Source organism: Symphalangus syndactylus, chromosome 8 (genome assembly GCF_028878055.3).
Source record: "Symphalangus syndactylus isolate Jambi chromosome 8, NHGRI_mSymSyn1-v2.1_pri, whole genome shotgun sequence".
Taxonomy (NCBI): domain Eukaryota; kingdom Metazoa; phylum Chordata; class Mammalia; order Primates; family Hylobatidae; genus Symphalangus; species Symphalangus syndactylus.
In genome coordinates this window covers 52,950,536-52,963,873 of record NC_072430.2, presented here as the reverse complement: position 1 = coordinate 52,963,873, position 13,338 = coordinate 52,950,536, and the positions used below count along the sequence as shown (strand labels likewise).

Below are 13,338 nucleotides of genomic sequence, written 5' to 3'. Positions count from 1 at the left end.
GTTACATCATTGGAGAAGATCCTGCCTTTGCATGGTCAAATCCAAGTCAGTTGATAATGGTCTGTTTGTGTCCAATTCAGAAACACTTCCTCTTGCTTAACAAGCAGGTGTCATTTTTAAAAAGAATAACAGGACGGGGGAAATACCGCCGTCCCTGACCTCTGCTTTACATCCTTGGCTCGTGTGGCTTGGCTGTCCCTTCCTGTGAATACGCCTGTGTTCCTCACCTGGCCGGTTTCAAAAGCTCAACCCTTTTGTTGTGTCTGAAGCCAGATGCATCACCACAAATCTGAAGGGTTTTTAAAATTATTTTCATTCTGCACAAATAGGCCATACAGACACAAGAAAGACAAAGAAAGCAGGGCTTTTCTAAAAAGAACACATTTATTTTTGGAGAGGCCCAAGATAACAGCCCAATCGGCTGTGTGATAACAGAAGTGTCAGTATGTGCGGTGAAAGATAAACACTTGGTAACGAATGCCCCTGGGAGGCAGATTCATCCTCTGTGTATTTCTGATTCTGTGATAATGATGCCAACCACCTCTACAGAGTGACAGGGATTAACTAAAATTCTGTAAAACACTATGAAAATTAAAAGTGCTAACAGTAACTGGTAAGCTCAACAAATTGTTCTCATTTGTTTTGCGTGGTTCATTTGAGGGGTGTTTGGAAGCATGCCAATTAAAACAGACCATTTTCTTCCCATCACTGACATCTCATCTGCTTCCCTCTCCCTGGGCCTTAGCTGAGGCTTTATTTCTGCCATCAGCTTTGCCAGCTTATAAATGCTACCTAGACACTAAAGCACCACTGTATTCCTAGCAAGGTACCCTTCAAAGGAAAGGGGCCCCTCTCATTTCTTCACTGTTAATATGAAATGAATCCAGTTGTTCTTCAGATATCCTTAATATATCTACAGATGGTAACTTAAAAACTGGCTCATTCTAGGGAAAGCTACTATTACCTCCAGGCACGGATGGTGGCAAAGAAGGCCCGCGAGTCCTGAATGGCAGCCCACAGCAGGAAGACAGGAGACTGGCTGGTATCACAGAGCAGCAGTCAGGTACTGCCTATAACTGGCAGTTGTCCAGAGAGGCGGAGTATGGTATTTAAGTCCTTGATCAACAGATTCATTAGATATTAACCAACTATATGATTTGCCAAAACTGGGGGACTTACCCTACAACAACCAATGTTATTTTTAAATCAGCGATTGGCATTCATGAACAAATTCCTAGGCTGTTCAGTGTAATTTGAAAACTATTCTTTAAATGTTGGTAAAATAAGCCTCCTGAGGAAGTGCAGGTTTTCACTTTCTACATTTGTGTGTAAAGATCAGACATGAGGATGATGATCAGTGTTGTCTCAAGTGTCTCTTCATTCGACCAGCCCAGTAATTATAAAAGTAATTACTCACCTAAATCTAAAGCTGACAGCATCGACCTGGTCATTTGTGGACCAAAGGAGACAACTGAAAAAATTCAGCAGGAACTGAACTGTTGAGCTTGAAACTGTAGCACATAGACCTTCCACTTCATTCCAGCCTCTGTGGGAGTGTAGGCCTCAGATCATGTGCTATTTCACATTCCAGGAGAAGAGAGAACTCCCAAAACCAGACCCTTCTGTCAGGGGAATCCCCTACAGTTTTTGGTTTTTTTAAATCACCCTGACCCCTAATTAGCTGGAGGCAGAGAAATCTGTTGCATTATTGCTTTTTTTAATTGGCGATTTTTAAATTCCAGGTGCCTTTGACAGATGGGAGCTGATTCAAGCACAAGAGCTTCACAATAAGCTCAAAATAAAACAAAATTTGCAACAGCTGAACTCTGATATCAGCGCCATCACTACTTGGCTGAAAAAAACTGAAGCAGAGCTGGAAATGTTAAAGATGGCAAAGCCTCCCTCTGATATCCAGGAAATAGAACTGAGAGTGAAGAGACTGCAGGTGAGTTAGAGGTGTGGCGGGGAAGAGGGATTCAGAATGTGCATGTGAATGCATTGCTATGCTGGACGAGCAGATCACGTGTATTAGTGGCATAGGCGCAGCTTGCAGATGGTGTATGTAGAGGTCACTCTCTTCCATTTCAGCTCCATAGTTGGCAAGGACATAGATGCAGATTTTTTTTTTATATGGAAGAGTATCTACAAATGATCCTGATCCCAGAGTACTGGGGCGGTGTGGCTCAGATCTCCAGAGATGGAAAAATCTGACATCCGAGGCACTTCTAGACTTTTCTGGAGGTGCTGGTGGACACTGTCAGGCAGTGTAAAACCACTCTTCCAAACTGTGCTGCACAGTTCTAGGAAAGACTAGTGGTGGAACCTTCCTTGAAAGGGCTTGGGAAAGGACCAGCTCACCTACTGATGAATCCCATGGCCTGACCTCATTACCCTTTTATGCAGTTAGGATGTGTCACCTACATACATCCTGACCCCACTGGAACTAGCCCAGGGAGCTGCAAAGGGAGAGTTTGAGCCCTGCGCTTTAAGGGTGCCATGAGCATTAGCCTGAGCTCCTGAGACCCAGGGCAGGGGTTTTGGGGGATCCAGGTACCCTTCATATTTGTACTTTTATTTTACTATCTGTGTTAATATATTAGGGGTTACCATTCCTCCTAAGGAATAACATTTCTGGGATATCTAGGAGCAAATGCAGGATAACCACATATACTTTATCTGGAAGACCTTTAGTCTGGTCCAGAAACATTAAGCCAGTTGCAGAGCAGGGCCTGTAGAGGTCAGCAGGGTCTCCTCCCTCCAGCAGGCCTCTACTTTGGGGCCCTGTTGGCCAAGTTCACGGACCTTAAGGCAGTTCCCTCACCTGATGCTTTCCAGCCGGTCACAGGCGAGGTCACTCTCATTTCTGTGGCCGCAGCTTGGAAAAGTGTGTGGAAAACTTGTACTCTACGAGGTTCAAAATGAGCCCCTCCTCCCTACTTTCAGAGCTCCTAACCTCAACTTTTCTCTCTCTGGTAGGAGATACTGAAAGCCTTTGACACTTACAAGGCATTAGTGGTCTCTGTCAACGTGAGCAGCAAGGAATTTCTGCAAACCGAGAGCCCCGAATCCACAGAGCTCCAAAGTAGACTCTGCCAGCTGAGCCTGCTCTGGGAAGCAGCACAGGGTACAGTGGACAGCTGGAGAGGGGGCTTACGACAGTCGCTCATGCAGTGCCAGGTACGCTGACTCAGCACCCCGCCTCCCAGAGCCGGTGCCCAGGCCCACATGGTGGGAGCAGCAGATATTTTTATCATCGTTAGGCTGCTTTGCTGCAGCCAAATGTGGCTTGTGTCAGGAAACGTGCTTTACCATTTGTTTGCACAGAGGCTCATCGGCCATCTGAGAGACCCACTCCCTGTCCCAGGTCTCTTTTCTGTTGCCCAGGCCCAGAGCCACTCCTGGAGTCAGGGTTCCTGCAAGCGACCTGTAGGCTAGAGACGCCACCCCACAACTCCTCTTTTTGTCCTTTTGCCAGAGTGATTAAGAGACCTGGCCTTGAAGCAGAGGAGCAGTTACTGCTTAATAGCCATGTGACTTTGAGCAAAGCATTGAACCTCCTAGACCTGAGCGTTCTCATCTCAAAATGGGAATCATTCCCATTTTCTTTTTAGAAAGAACCTTAAGGCCAGACATGGTGGCTCACGCCTGTAATCCCAGCACTTTGGGAGGCTGAGGCGGGCGGATCACAAGGTCAAGAGATCGAGACCATCCTGGCTAACATGGTGAAACCCCGTCTCTACTAAAAATACAAAAATTAGCCAGGCGTGGTGGCGGGCGCCTGTAGTCCCAGCTACTCGGGAAGCTGAGGCAGGAGAATCGCTTGAACCTGGGAGGTGGAGGTTGCAGTGAGCCGAGATCACGCCATTGCACTCCAGCCTGGGCGACAGAGCAAGACTCCATCTCAAAAAAAAAAAAAAAAAAAAAAAAGAACCTTAAAAGGGTTCTTTTTAGGAGTAAATGAAGCAGTGTGTATAATCCTAGCCCAGCACCTGACACAGTAAATGCACAGCAGGTGTGAGCTCTGCACCACTGCTTAGCTCTGGCTGTGTCTCAGGGAACGTGAGCCCACCCCAGCCTGTCCTGTTGGGTTGTTGCCCTCCGCCACTGGAACCCAGCAGATTGGCTGAGGAATGCGTGTAGCCTTCATATATAAAATCAGCCGGGCATCCTGAAGCCCCACCTTCACGGTGGCACTTTTATTCGCTGCCTCCTGGCACTGTGCCGAGTGCCTTCCTTTCCTCTTCCTCATTTTGGGGCCCTGGCATTTAGTTTAAAGCTGGCCCTTGTATTCACTGGGTAAGGCCAGAAAAGCAAATGACTGTGATGGATTGGAAGCAGCAAGCCATGTTCCTAGCATGCCGTCTTCCAGGGTTCTAAGACATGGTCACGCTCTGATGTGTGTTGTTTTTTAAGGACTTCCACCAGTTGAGTCAAAATCTGCTGCTCTGGTTAGCGAGTGCTGAGAACCGGAGGCAGAAGGCTTATGTCACCGATCCGAAGGCAGACCCTCAGGCTCTCCTGGAGTGTCGGAGGGAACTAATGGTAAGTTTCCTCCCAAGGGCTCTGTACTGCCACCAGCCTGTCAGCCCCAGAGAGGCAGCACACTCAGGTAGCCTCGCCTGGTATTTCAGGAACTGTGCCAGTGGTGTTTGCCTTTAATGCACGAGTTCAGCCCTAGTATTCCTCCAACTGGTGTTTACCGAGCAACCCTTTGTAGTTCTGAAGCCAAATGACTTGCAGGAATGGAGAGCCACAATCCACAGAACTGAGGACATAGGTGCTCTCGATATCCTGAGAAACTTAAGGCCATTTGAGTGGAAGTATTTTTCTCTTGTGAATCCTGCTCACTGGGGAGAAATACGGTGCTCATTTGCTCCACACCTGTGATGAGCTGAATGGGTTTTCTGTATCCACTATGGAAAAATCTTTCTTCTTGGAGTAGAGTCGTGTCCTCGTGTATTTGTCACTGACACACCAAGATGAGATTTCTGTATTCTCACTGGTGCTCAAGGAGACATTTTCATCCATAAATCTGTATGTGGTTTAAATGTTTTAAATTTTAATCAGAGTGCTAGCCATTGTTTATAGTTTTCTACTGGGCGCCGCTGCTCTAGAGACTGGGGCTTTGCAAACATGTTAGGAACTTTCTGAAGTGATAGAGATGACCCGCGTCTGCACTGTCTGCCTCACGTGGCTTAAAGCACCTGAAATGTGGCTACTGTGACTGAAACTGAATTTTTAATTTTAGTTAATTTAAATAGCCACATGTAGGCCGGGCACAGTGGCTGCCAGCACTTTGGGAGCCTGAGACAGGCGGATCGCCTGAGGTCAGGAGTTCAAGACCAGTCTGGCCAACATGGTGAAACCCTGTCTCTACTAAAAATAAAATAAAAATACAAAAAAAGAAATTAGCTGGGCATGGTGGCAGGCGCCTGTAATCCCAGCTACCTGGGAGGCTGAGGCACGAGAATCGCTTGAATCCTGAGGCGGAGGTTGCAGTGAGCCCAGATCGTGCCACTGCACTCCACCCTGGGCAACAGAGTGAGACTCCATCTCAAAATAAATGAATAGCCACGTGTGTCTAGTGGCCATATTGCAAGCAAGATAACCACCCTTAACAATTAAGGCCCATTTGCCTGGTATGAACTCTATGGTTACACTGCTGTTTCTCGGTTGATTGACTTTAGAGTTTCCCTTTACTTCCTTCCATGGTGGATGAGGGACCTGGTCTTCCCACACCACTTGCCTCACTTCTTTCCTCTCATTTCTCCAGCATCACAATTGTCTTCAGAGTGAAAAAAAATTAAAAATAGGGGCAGGGTATAATCCACCTGCTATCTAAATAGTGCTGGGCTAGAGGACTCAGGCAGATATGAGAAATAGAAGGTTCTGGAGTTGAGTACAACCCATCATTCATTCTGGAACTTTTCTGGTACTGAGAAAAACCTCCTGTGTCCACACTCACTTCCCTTTGGACAAGTCACTGTTTCACACACTTTTTCTGTTTTCAGCAACTGGAAAAGGAGCTGGTAGAACGTCAACCTCAAGTGGACATGTTACAGGAGATTTCAAACAGCCTTCTCATTAAGGGACATGGAGAAGACTATATTGAAGCTGAAGAAAAGGTGCATGTTATTGAGAAGAAACTCAAACAGTTACGGGAGCAAGTGTCCCAAGATTTAATGTCTTTGCAGGGAACCCAGGTGAGTCTATGTGTAGCTTTTAAATGTAAAGATTACCATATTACATGCAGACAGGACAGCAGTGTTACAGCCATGCTCTAAGAGACCAGAAGCAAGGGCCAGGTGGTCCGAGAGGGGCCTCATGTCGTGCCCTTTTCTAGCTGTGTGGACTTAAAGAGCTGCATGAGCTCTTTGAATCTGTTTTGTCATTTTTAAAAGGGAGTGGGGGTGGGTGACAATTTTTAAACTTTTTTTTAAAGGAAGTGGCTAATTTTTGCATTTTTTGTAGAGAAGGGTTCTTGCCATGCTGCCCAGGCTGGTCTTGAACTCCTGACCTCAAGCAATCCAAAGTTCTGGCATTACAGGCATGAGCCACCATAGCTGGCCTACTTTAAAATGGGATCCAACTCAAAACAAAGGGAATACCCAGACTGTGGCCTCACCAGACTTAGGGCAGGTCTGTTTTCTCCTAAGCAGCCAAAACTAGACTCTTGATGGCCACATGATCTCATCACCGACCTGTGATGAGCTCACCGTCAACTCAAACTGCTGCTGCTGAACTCAGTCTCCCCGGCTCTGTGCTATGGGTTGGTTTTTAATATGGGTTGGCTTTTCCTTCTTTACATTCCTTTTTGTCTGAAAAAGTCTGTTGTTGCTGGGAGTGAGAGCAATAGAAGAGCCCCTTCAGGAAAGATTTAAGGCTGGGCACAGTGGCTAATGCCTATAATCCCAGCACTTGGGGAGGCCAAGGCAGGTGGATCGCTTAAGTCCAGGAGTTTGAGACCAGCCTGGGCAACATGGTGAAACCCCATCTGCCAAAAAAAAAACAAAAAAAAAACAGGTGTGGTGGTGCTTGCCTATAGTTCCAGCTACTCAAGAGGCTGAGGTGGAAGGATTGAGTTTGGGCGGTTGAGGCTGCAGTGACCTGTGATTGTGCCATTGTACTCCAGCCTGGGTGACACAGTGAGACTGTCTAAAACAAATCAAAAATAAAAGATTGATTTAAGGTGGGGAAGGGTAAGCTATATCATGAGGAATATGCATGAAACACATTTCTGTGCTCAACCTTTGGGGTCTGAATTTCAGAACCCAGCCTCACCCCTGCCCAGCTTCGACGAGGTAGATTCGGGGGACCAGCCTCCTGCAACATCCGTGCCAGCTCCCCGAGCAAAGGTAAGAAGCCCCTTCCTTCTGTGAGAACCTCACTGGTTATTTTTTTAAGTCACTGAGATGAGGGAAACTTGGGATTCCAAGAGCCCATTAGCCATTTCAGGACAGCACAGGTCTCTGCTGACCCATAGAGAGGCTTACAGTCTGCCTTCTAGTCACTCTTCTTTGGGATCACAGTAGGTTGTGAATGAGAGCTCTTATAGTGTTGCTAAAGGGGTTTCCTGATTTTGCCATTAAAAACATCAACAAACTTGACCTGAAACTCTGAGTAGATTAACCTAATTGTTTCCTACTTCAGGTGACATTTAATCTCAATTGTATTACTCTAGGATCCAAAGTTTGGCTGTAACACAACATAAAGGTGGTATATAATTTAAGAGAGGATTTTTTTTTTTATCATTGATAGGACTAAACTGTCTTCAACTTACTAACTGGAGTTTCTTTACCCAGCAGTTCAGAGCAGTGAGAACTACAGAAGGCGAGGAGGAGACAGAGAGCAGGTAACGGGGCTTTACCGTGACAGCAGTGCGTTCCCCTGCTCCACACACTCCCACTGCCTCAATCTTGCCAATGCCACTATCAAGGTCCTTGCAAAAACCTGGTTTTCTTTTGTCTGGAAAGGGCTGGTTTTCTCCTCTGAAACTGAACCCCAACTGTTGGCCCCATTTAAATCTCAGGTCTTGGATTTCTTACTTACATAAGCAGGGGGTTAGGTCATAGAGTGGGCTGTGCCTGTGGAGCCTCCCAGTCAGCTCTCATCCTCCTCTGTTGGCAGGGTCCCCGGCAGCACACGGCCACAGCGCTCCTTCCTCTCAAGGGTGATCCGGGCAGCCCTGCCCCTGCAGCTGCTCCTCCTGCTGCTGCTGCTCCTGGCCTGCCTGCTGCCCTCCTCCGAAGAAGACTACAGCTGCACTCAGGCCAACAACTTTGCCCGGTCCTTTTACCCCATGCTGAGGTACACCAATGGGCCACCCCCCACATAGAGGGCATAGCTGGCCACAGTGCCACACCACCTGCCTGATTCCCAAGGGTGCCCAGCACGTGGCCCCAGACCAATCTGAGTGACTTAGTGTTGGCAAGGTCCCGGGACCTGTGCAGACTTCCTCTGGGCTTACCCAGCACGGGCTCCCTGGAGTCCAGGGCAGCTTTCAAATTGTGTTCCTCCCTAGGAGCAGGGAACCTGCATGGCAGGTGCCCCGGGTATTTTGGCAGAACTAGTTGATTCGTTTAGGGATCTCTGGAAATGTCAGTTTCCTGAAGAGCCAAGCACTTTGTGAATTCTGATTTATTTGTAAAACAGCATTATTATAATGTAGGTATGGTCAATGTGCAGTGGTGTCCATCACATATATTATAGAAGCAAGCGAGCACATTCCACCCTAGAAATGGTTCAGAAACTTATAGGCACCCTTAGCTGATGGAAACAATCATATTTAATATGCTTAGAATCAGTTTTACTCCGATCAGCTGGTAATTTTGAGCTACCGGTTATACACCAAAATGTTCTGTTCAGTACCTAGCTCTGCTCTTTTATATTGCTTTAAATTTTTAAAGAAATTATATTGCATGGATGTGGTTATTTGTGCATATTTTTTAACAATGCCCAATCTGTATGAATAATGTAAACTTCGATTTTTTAAAAAAAGAATTAGATTTTAGCTGGAGCTTTTGACTACTGTACAGTAAATGCCAAACTACCGACTTGATAGGGATGCTTTTGTAAGTTAATTTTCTAAGAAAGACTTTTTCACATCCAAAGTGATGCTTTGGGTTTTAACTTTGTTTGGCCACGACGGGGGTGGGGGCGGGGGGTTGGTACAGAAACTTGAAGCTGTTTGTGATATGTACAACTCAGATGTTTCTCATTAAAAAACAAAATTAGCCAGACTTCTGTTGTACTGAATTCTGTAACAAAGCAGTTCAGTGGTATGCTTAATCTTCCAAAGAACAAAAATTATTATTTTTAAAATATTTGGAGAGGGCCTTTTATTCTAAAAGTCTTACAGAATTAATTAATTAACTTAGCTCTGGACCCTTGTGTATGTGTAAATTACTCAATCTGTGACCCTCAGATATTGTAGGGAATAGCGAAGGCAGCATGGCACGAGAGGTGGACACAAAGGGAAGGATCTTACACCCAGTTTGTTCTTTTCTTTTTTTGACAGAGTCTCACTCTGTCACCCAGGCTGGAGTGTGGTGGCCCGATCTTAGCTCACTGCAACCTTCGCCTCCCAGGTTCAAGCCATTCTCATGCCTCAGCCTCCTGAGTAGCTGGGATTACAAGCACGTACCACCATGCCTGGCTAATTATTATATTTTTAATAGAGACGGGGTTTTGCCATGTTGGCCAGGCTGGTTTCAAACTCCTGACCTCAAGTGATCTGCCCACCTCGGCCTCCCAAAGTGTTGGGATTACAGGTGTGAGCCACCGTGCCTGGATTCCCAGCCCTCTCCATGGCAAATGAAGAGGCAAAGCCCCTTGTTGCCCATTTAAGTCCAGTAGCATTTTAACTTTCTACCTAAACAAAGAGGATAGGCATCGGCATTTCCCCTTTCTTGATTGGAAGATGATACTGAACACAGTTCCTAACCTGCATCTGTTGGCCGGCACAGCTGACCACACAATCCCAGTCCCCTCCTCCCCTTCTCTGCCAAGCACAAACCTCAGGGGAAACCAGTGAAGCTCATCAGTAGGTGAAGCCTCAGCTTTCCACATTGGTGCCCCTCGTGGGTGAGACGTCAGCAAGGCCTGGGCAGTTAGTTAAGGAGACCACCGGAAGAGAAGCCGTCTTCACTTTACCTTCAGCGTTTAAAGTTATCAAATTGTTGGATTGATAATAGAAAGGAAGGTGGTTTTTAACCACATAACTTCAAAGTATTTTAACTCTTTAAAATAATTTTTTTCATGGATTACAAATGATCCCAGAGGGAAATTGAAGTAAAAATGTTACCCAAGATTTTTCTTTAGGCCACCGAGTTGATAGAGGGTCACTGCTCCGTCGTTGCTTCAGGCAAAAGAGTCTATCTATCTCCATCTTCATTCCAAATGAGGTGAGTGAGTGAGAGGCCTTTTCTGCCCTTAAGTAGAGATGCGGGACAAGTCAAAGTTGCAGTGAAAGGAAGTGTGGTCTGCAGTTCAAAGCTTAATATTGTGCATGTCAATTTTTGTCTCTTCCTCAGGATAAGGGCCTTTAAGCTGGTTTGCTCCCCATCTCCAGGGAGCCCACTGCAGCTTCTTTCACTCAAAGCTCAGTGTATTCCCAGAACTCTTTTATGAGGTAGTCTGGGTTTTATATCGTCTGCAAATCTTTCATTGCCCACATGCCCACATGGAAGGGACATTTTCACATGACTCTTGGCACTAAGATAACTTCAAATGAATGAATTGTTTTTCTCCCCATCTGTAAAGGATATAATTCTAATCAAACTCAGATAGAATGATTACAGAAAATCTATCCAAATAGTTGATGCACTAGATACCAGGACTTTTGTGAGCTGCATTTTACTTGTATACACAGGACCTGTGGTCATAAATCAATCACAAGTGTGAGATTAGCTGACTAAAGATGAAATTGTTCTTTTTAAGAAGATACATTAAAGCAGAGCTTCTTAACTCTTCTGAAATTATACTCCAGCATATGTGTTCAGGTGCCCTTTCCCGGGAAGACTAGCCCTGGTTTTCATCAAATTCTCAAAGGACTCTCTAACCCCAAAATAATAGAATTCAGAATAGAATGTAGACACTACTTAGCCTAATTACTGTAAGTTCTTAAACTCAACCCCCAACAAATACATTTTTAAAGCCAAAATAATGAAACACTTTATTTATATCATGTTAGTTAAACTCTCTGCAACAGTGCCATAGATATTAAAGGGACACAGTAAGGAAAACACTCCCTGGAGGAAGGGAAAGCAGGTCTCAAAATCTGCTTTCACACAGCAGCAAACATTCATTTCTACAAGGCCCAAATGTAAAGCCTGCAAATGAAGTCAACAAATTAGTGTAATGGTACAAAGCATTCATCTGAGAAAATGGCAAATTATAGCCAACCAACACGCTCTGAAGTACACATTGAATGATAAACGGTATAGGACCAACAGTTAAGGCATTTAGACACCCAACAGAGGAAACAAATGGGAAAACATCCATTGTACAGTTAACAGGAACTGTTCGCGGCTGGTATCGCCACTCCTTATGTGCTTCCCATAGAGGAAACCCACCACCAGTTACCAGTGGCTGGCCCTACAAGTGAGTAGGATCCTTGGAATTAAAAAAAAAAAAAATCCCTGACTCCAAAGCAACAAAAATGGCACTACAATCATACATCACAGACAATGCACATCTCAAGAGCTGCCACTGGGGGCCAAAATTCCAGCAAGTTTGAGAGCTATAAAGAATAAGTAGGCCGAGTGCGGTGGCTCACACCTGTAATCCCAGCACTTTGGGAGGCTGAGATGGGCGGATCACGAGGTCAGGAGATCGAGACCATCCTGGCTAACACGGTGAAACCCCGTCTCTACTAAAAATACAAAAAAATTAGCCGGGTGTAGTGGCAGGCGCCTGTAGTCCCAGCTACTCGGGAGGCTGAGGCAGGAGAATGGCGTGAACCCTGGGGGGCGGAGCCTGCAATGAGCCGAGATTGCGCCACTGCACTCCAGCCTGGGCAACAGAGCAAGACTCCGTCTCAAAAAAAAAAGAATAAGTGTCGTGTTTTCACACTATAGTATATCACACTCCACAGGGAAGCAGCAGTGCCTAAAAGATGTGAATTTTACACAAGTACACTTCCAAGGAACATATTCCACGTGTTTGGGGAAAGCAGTCACAGATAGACAGATAGGAGGTGATCGCAGTACCCACTAGAGCTTATGAACCTGGGATGGGACAATGGGAATAACAGAATATGCATCTTATTTTCCCATCTGTTGTTGCTGCTGTTCTGTAAAGGCTCATGCAGACTCATCTAAGCTGAGGAGATGGGATCTAAAGGTACAGCAGAAGACAACCCTAACTTCACTGCCCCTCCATTCTGCTGTGACTCAGCTCACAAAGCAGATTCTCACAGAAGCAAGTCCTGGGGCAGGAGCAATACTGGCCCGCTAGGCAAGCAGAAGACTTGCGTGCCAGTCCAAGCTTTGCCATGAGTAGTTTTATGACCTTGAATCGGTGAATTTGCCCCCGTGGGCTTTAATTTACACAGATATGAAAGCTGGAGTTGAACTTTTATGTGAGAGGTTTACAAACTTGCTGTGTCTGTAGGGGTGTTCTGGACATTGTGGTGGGAGGTGAGGGGGTATCACAAGGGGGCCCCATTTAAATCACAGCAGCCATGCATGTCAGGTTGCACCTGAGACACAGATTCTGCCGTTTTAAAATATTTTTCTTTAAATTTTTAAACTGGTTGAAGTGCATGGTCACTGTCAGCACTGGACTTGAACTGCCTGTGTTCAGCTCAATCACTTATTCCCCACATGACCTTGAGCAAGTTTGCTTAGACCATGTCTAGTTCCACAACCAGAAAATCAGGAAATAGCAGTTATTATAATAAGGATTAAATGTGAATGTCTGAAGCACTGACAACTGTGTCTGGCACAGATATTATCTTTAGGTACTAAATAATGTGTTTTTATCTTTTTAAAAGATTTTCAGCAACTTAAAAAAATGTGACGGGGCTGGGCACAGTGGCTCACGCCTGTAATCTCAGCACTTTGGGAGGCCTTGGCAGGCAGATCGCTGGAGCCCAGGAGTTCAAGACCAGCCTGGGGAGCATAGTAAAACCCCATCTCTACAGATACTAAAAGAATTAGCCAGGAGTAGGTGGTGTGCACCTGTAGTCCCAGCTACTCGGCGAGGGCGGGAATGGGGTGGGATGGGGTGCTGAGGTGGGAGGATCGCTTGAGCCCAGGAGGTTGAGGCTGCAGCCTGAGCAACGGGAGTCAGACCCTGTCTCAAAAAGAAAAAAAAAAGGTGTCAAATCTTATTAAG

At 45.8% G+C, this 13,338-nt stretch overlaps 2 protein-coding genes across 5 annotated transcripts in view; one reads left to right on the top strand and one right to left on the bottom strand.

The window, feature by feature from the left end:
* SYNE2 (spectrin repeat containing nuclear envelope protein 2) overlaps window positions 1-9,239 on the top strand; it is a 379,741-nt gene extending 370,502 nt beyond the window's left edge. For 2 of the 4 annotated variants that reach the window (XM_055289134.2, XM_055289132.2), the window contains 8 exons: window positions 949-1,063; window positions 1,743-1,945; window positions 2,977-3,177; window positions 4,414-4,542; window positions 6,012-6,203; window positions 7,269-7,355; window positions 7,806-7,852; window positions 8,128-9,239. In XM_055289134.2, coding sequence (XP_055145109.1) covers window positions 949-1,063; window positions 1,743-1,945; window positions 2,977-3,177; window positions 4,414-4,542; window positions 6,012-6,203; window positions 7,269-7,355; window positions 7,806-7,852; window positions 8,128-8,335 — 1,182 coding nt within the window. In that variant the 3' untranslated portion in view covers window positions 8,336-9,239. Of the gene's footprint in view, window positions 1-948; window positions 1,064-1,742; window positions 1,946-2,976; window positions 3,178-4,413; window positions 4,543-6,011; window positions 6,204-7,268; window positions 7,356-7,802; window positions 7,853-8,127 lie in introns of all 4 variants that reach the window. The other 2 variants (XM_055289133.2, XM_055289131.2) reach the window with 1 other exon arrangement.
* Window positions 9,240-9,834: 595 nt separating this feature from the next.
* Window positions 9,835-13,338, bottom strand: part of ESR2 (estrogen receptor 2) — a 78,974-nt gene continuing 75,470 nt past the window's right edge. Inside the window, exon 9 of the mRNA XM_063644520.1 lies at window positions 9,835-10,430. Within this exon, the coding sequence (XP_063500590.1) occupies window positions 10,256-10,430 (175 nt within the window). The 3' untranslated portion in view covers window positions 9,835-10,255. The remainder of the gene's footprint in view (window positions 10,431-13,338) is intronic.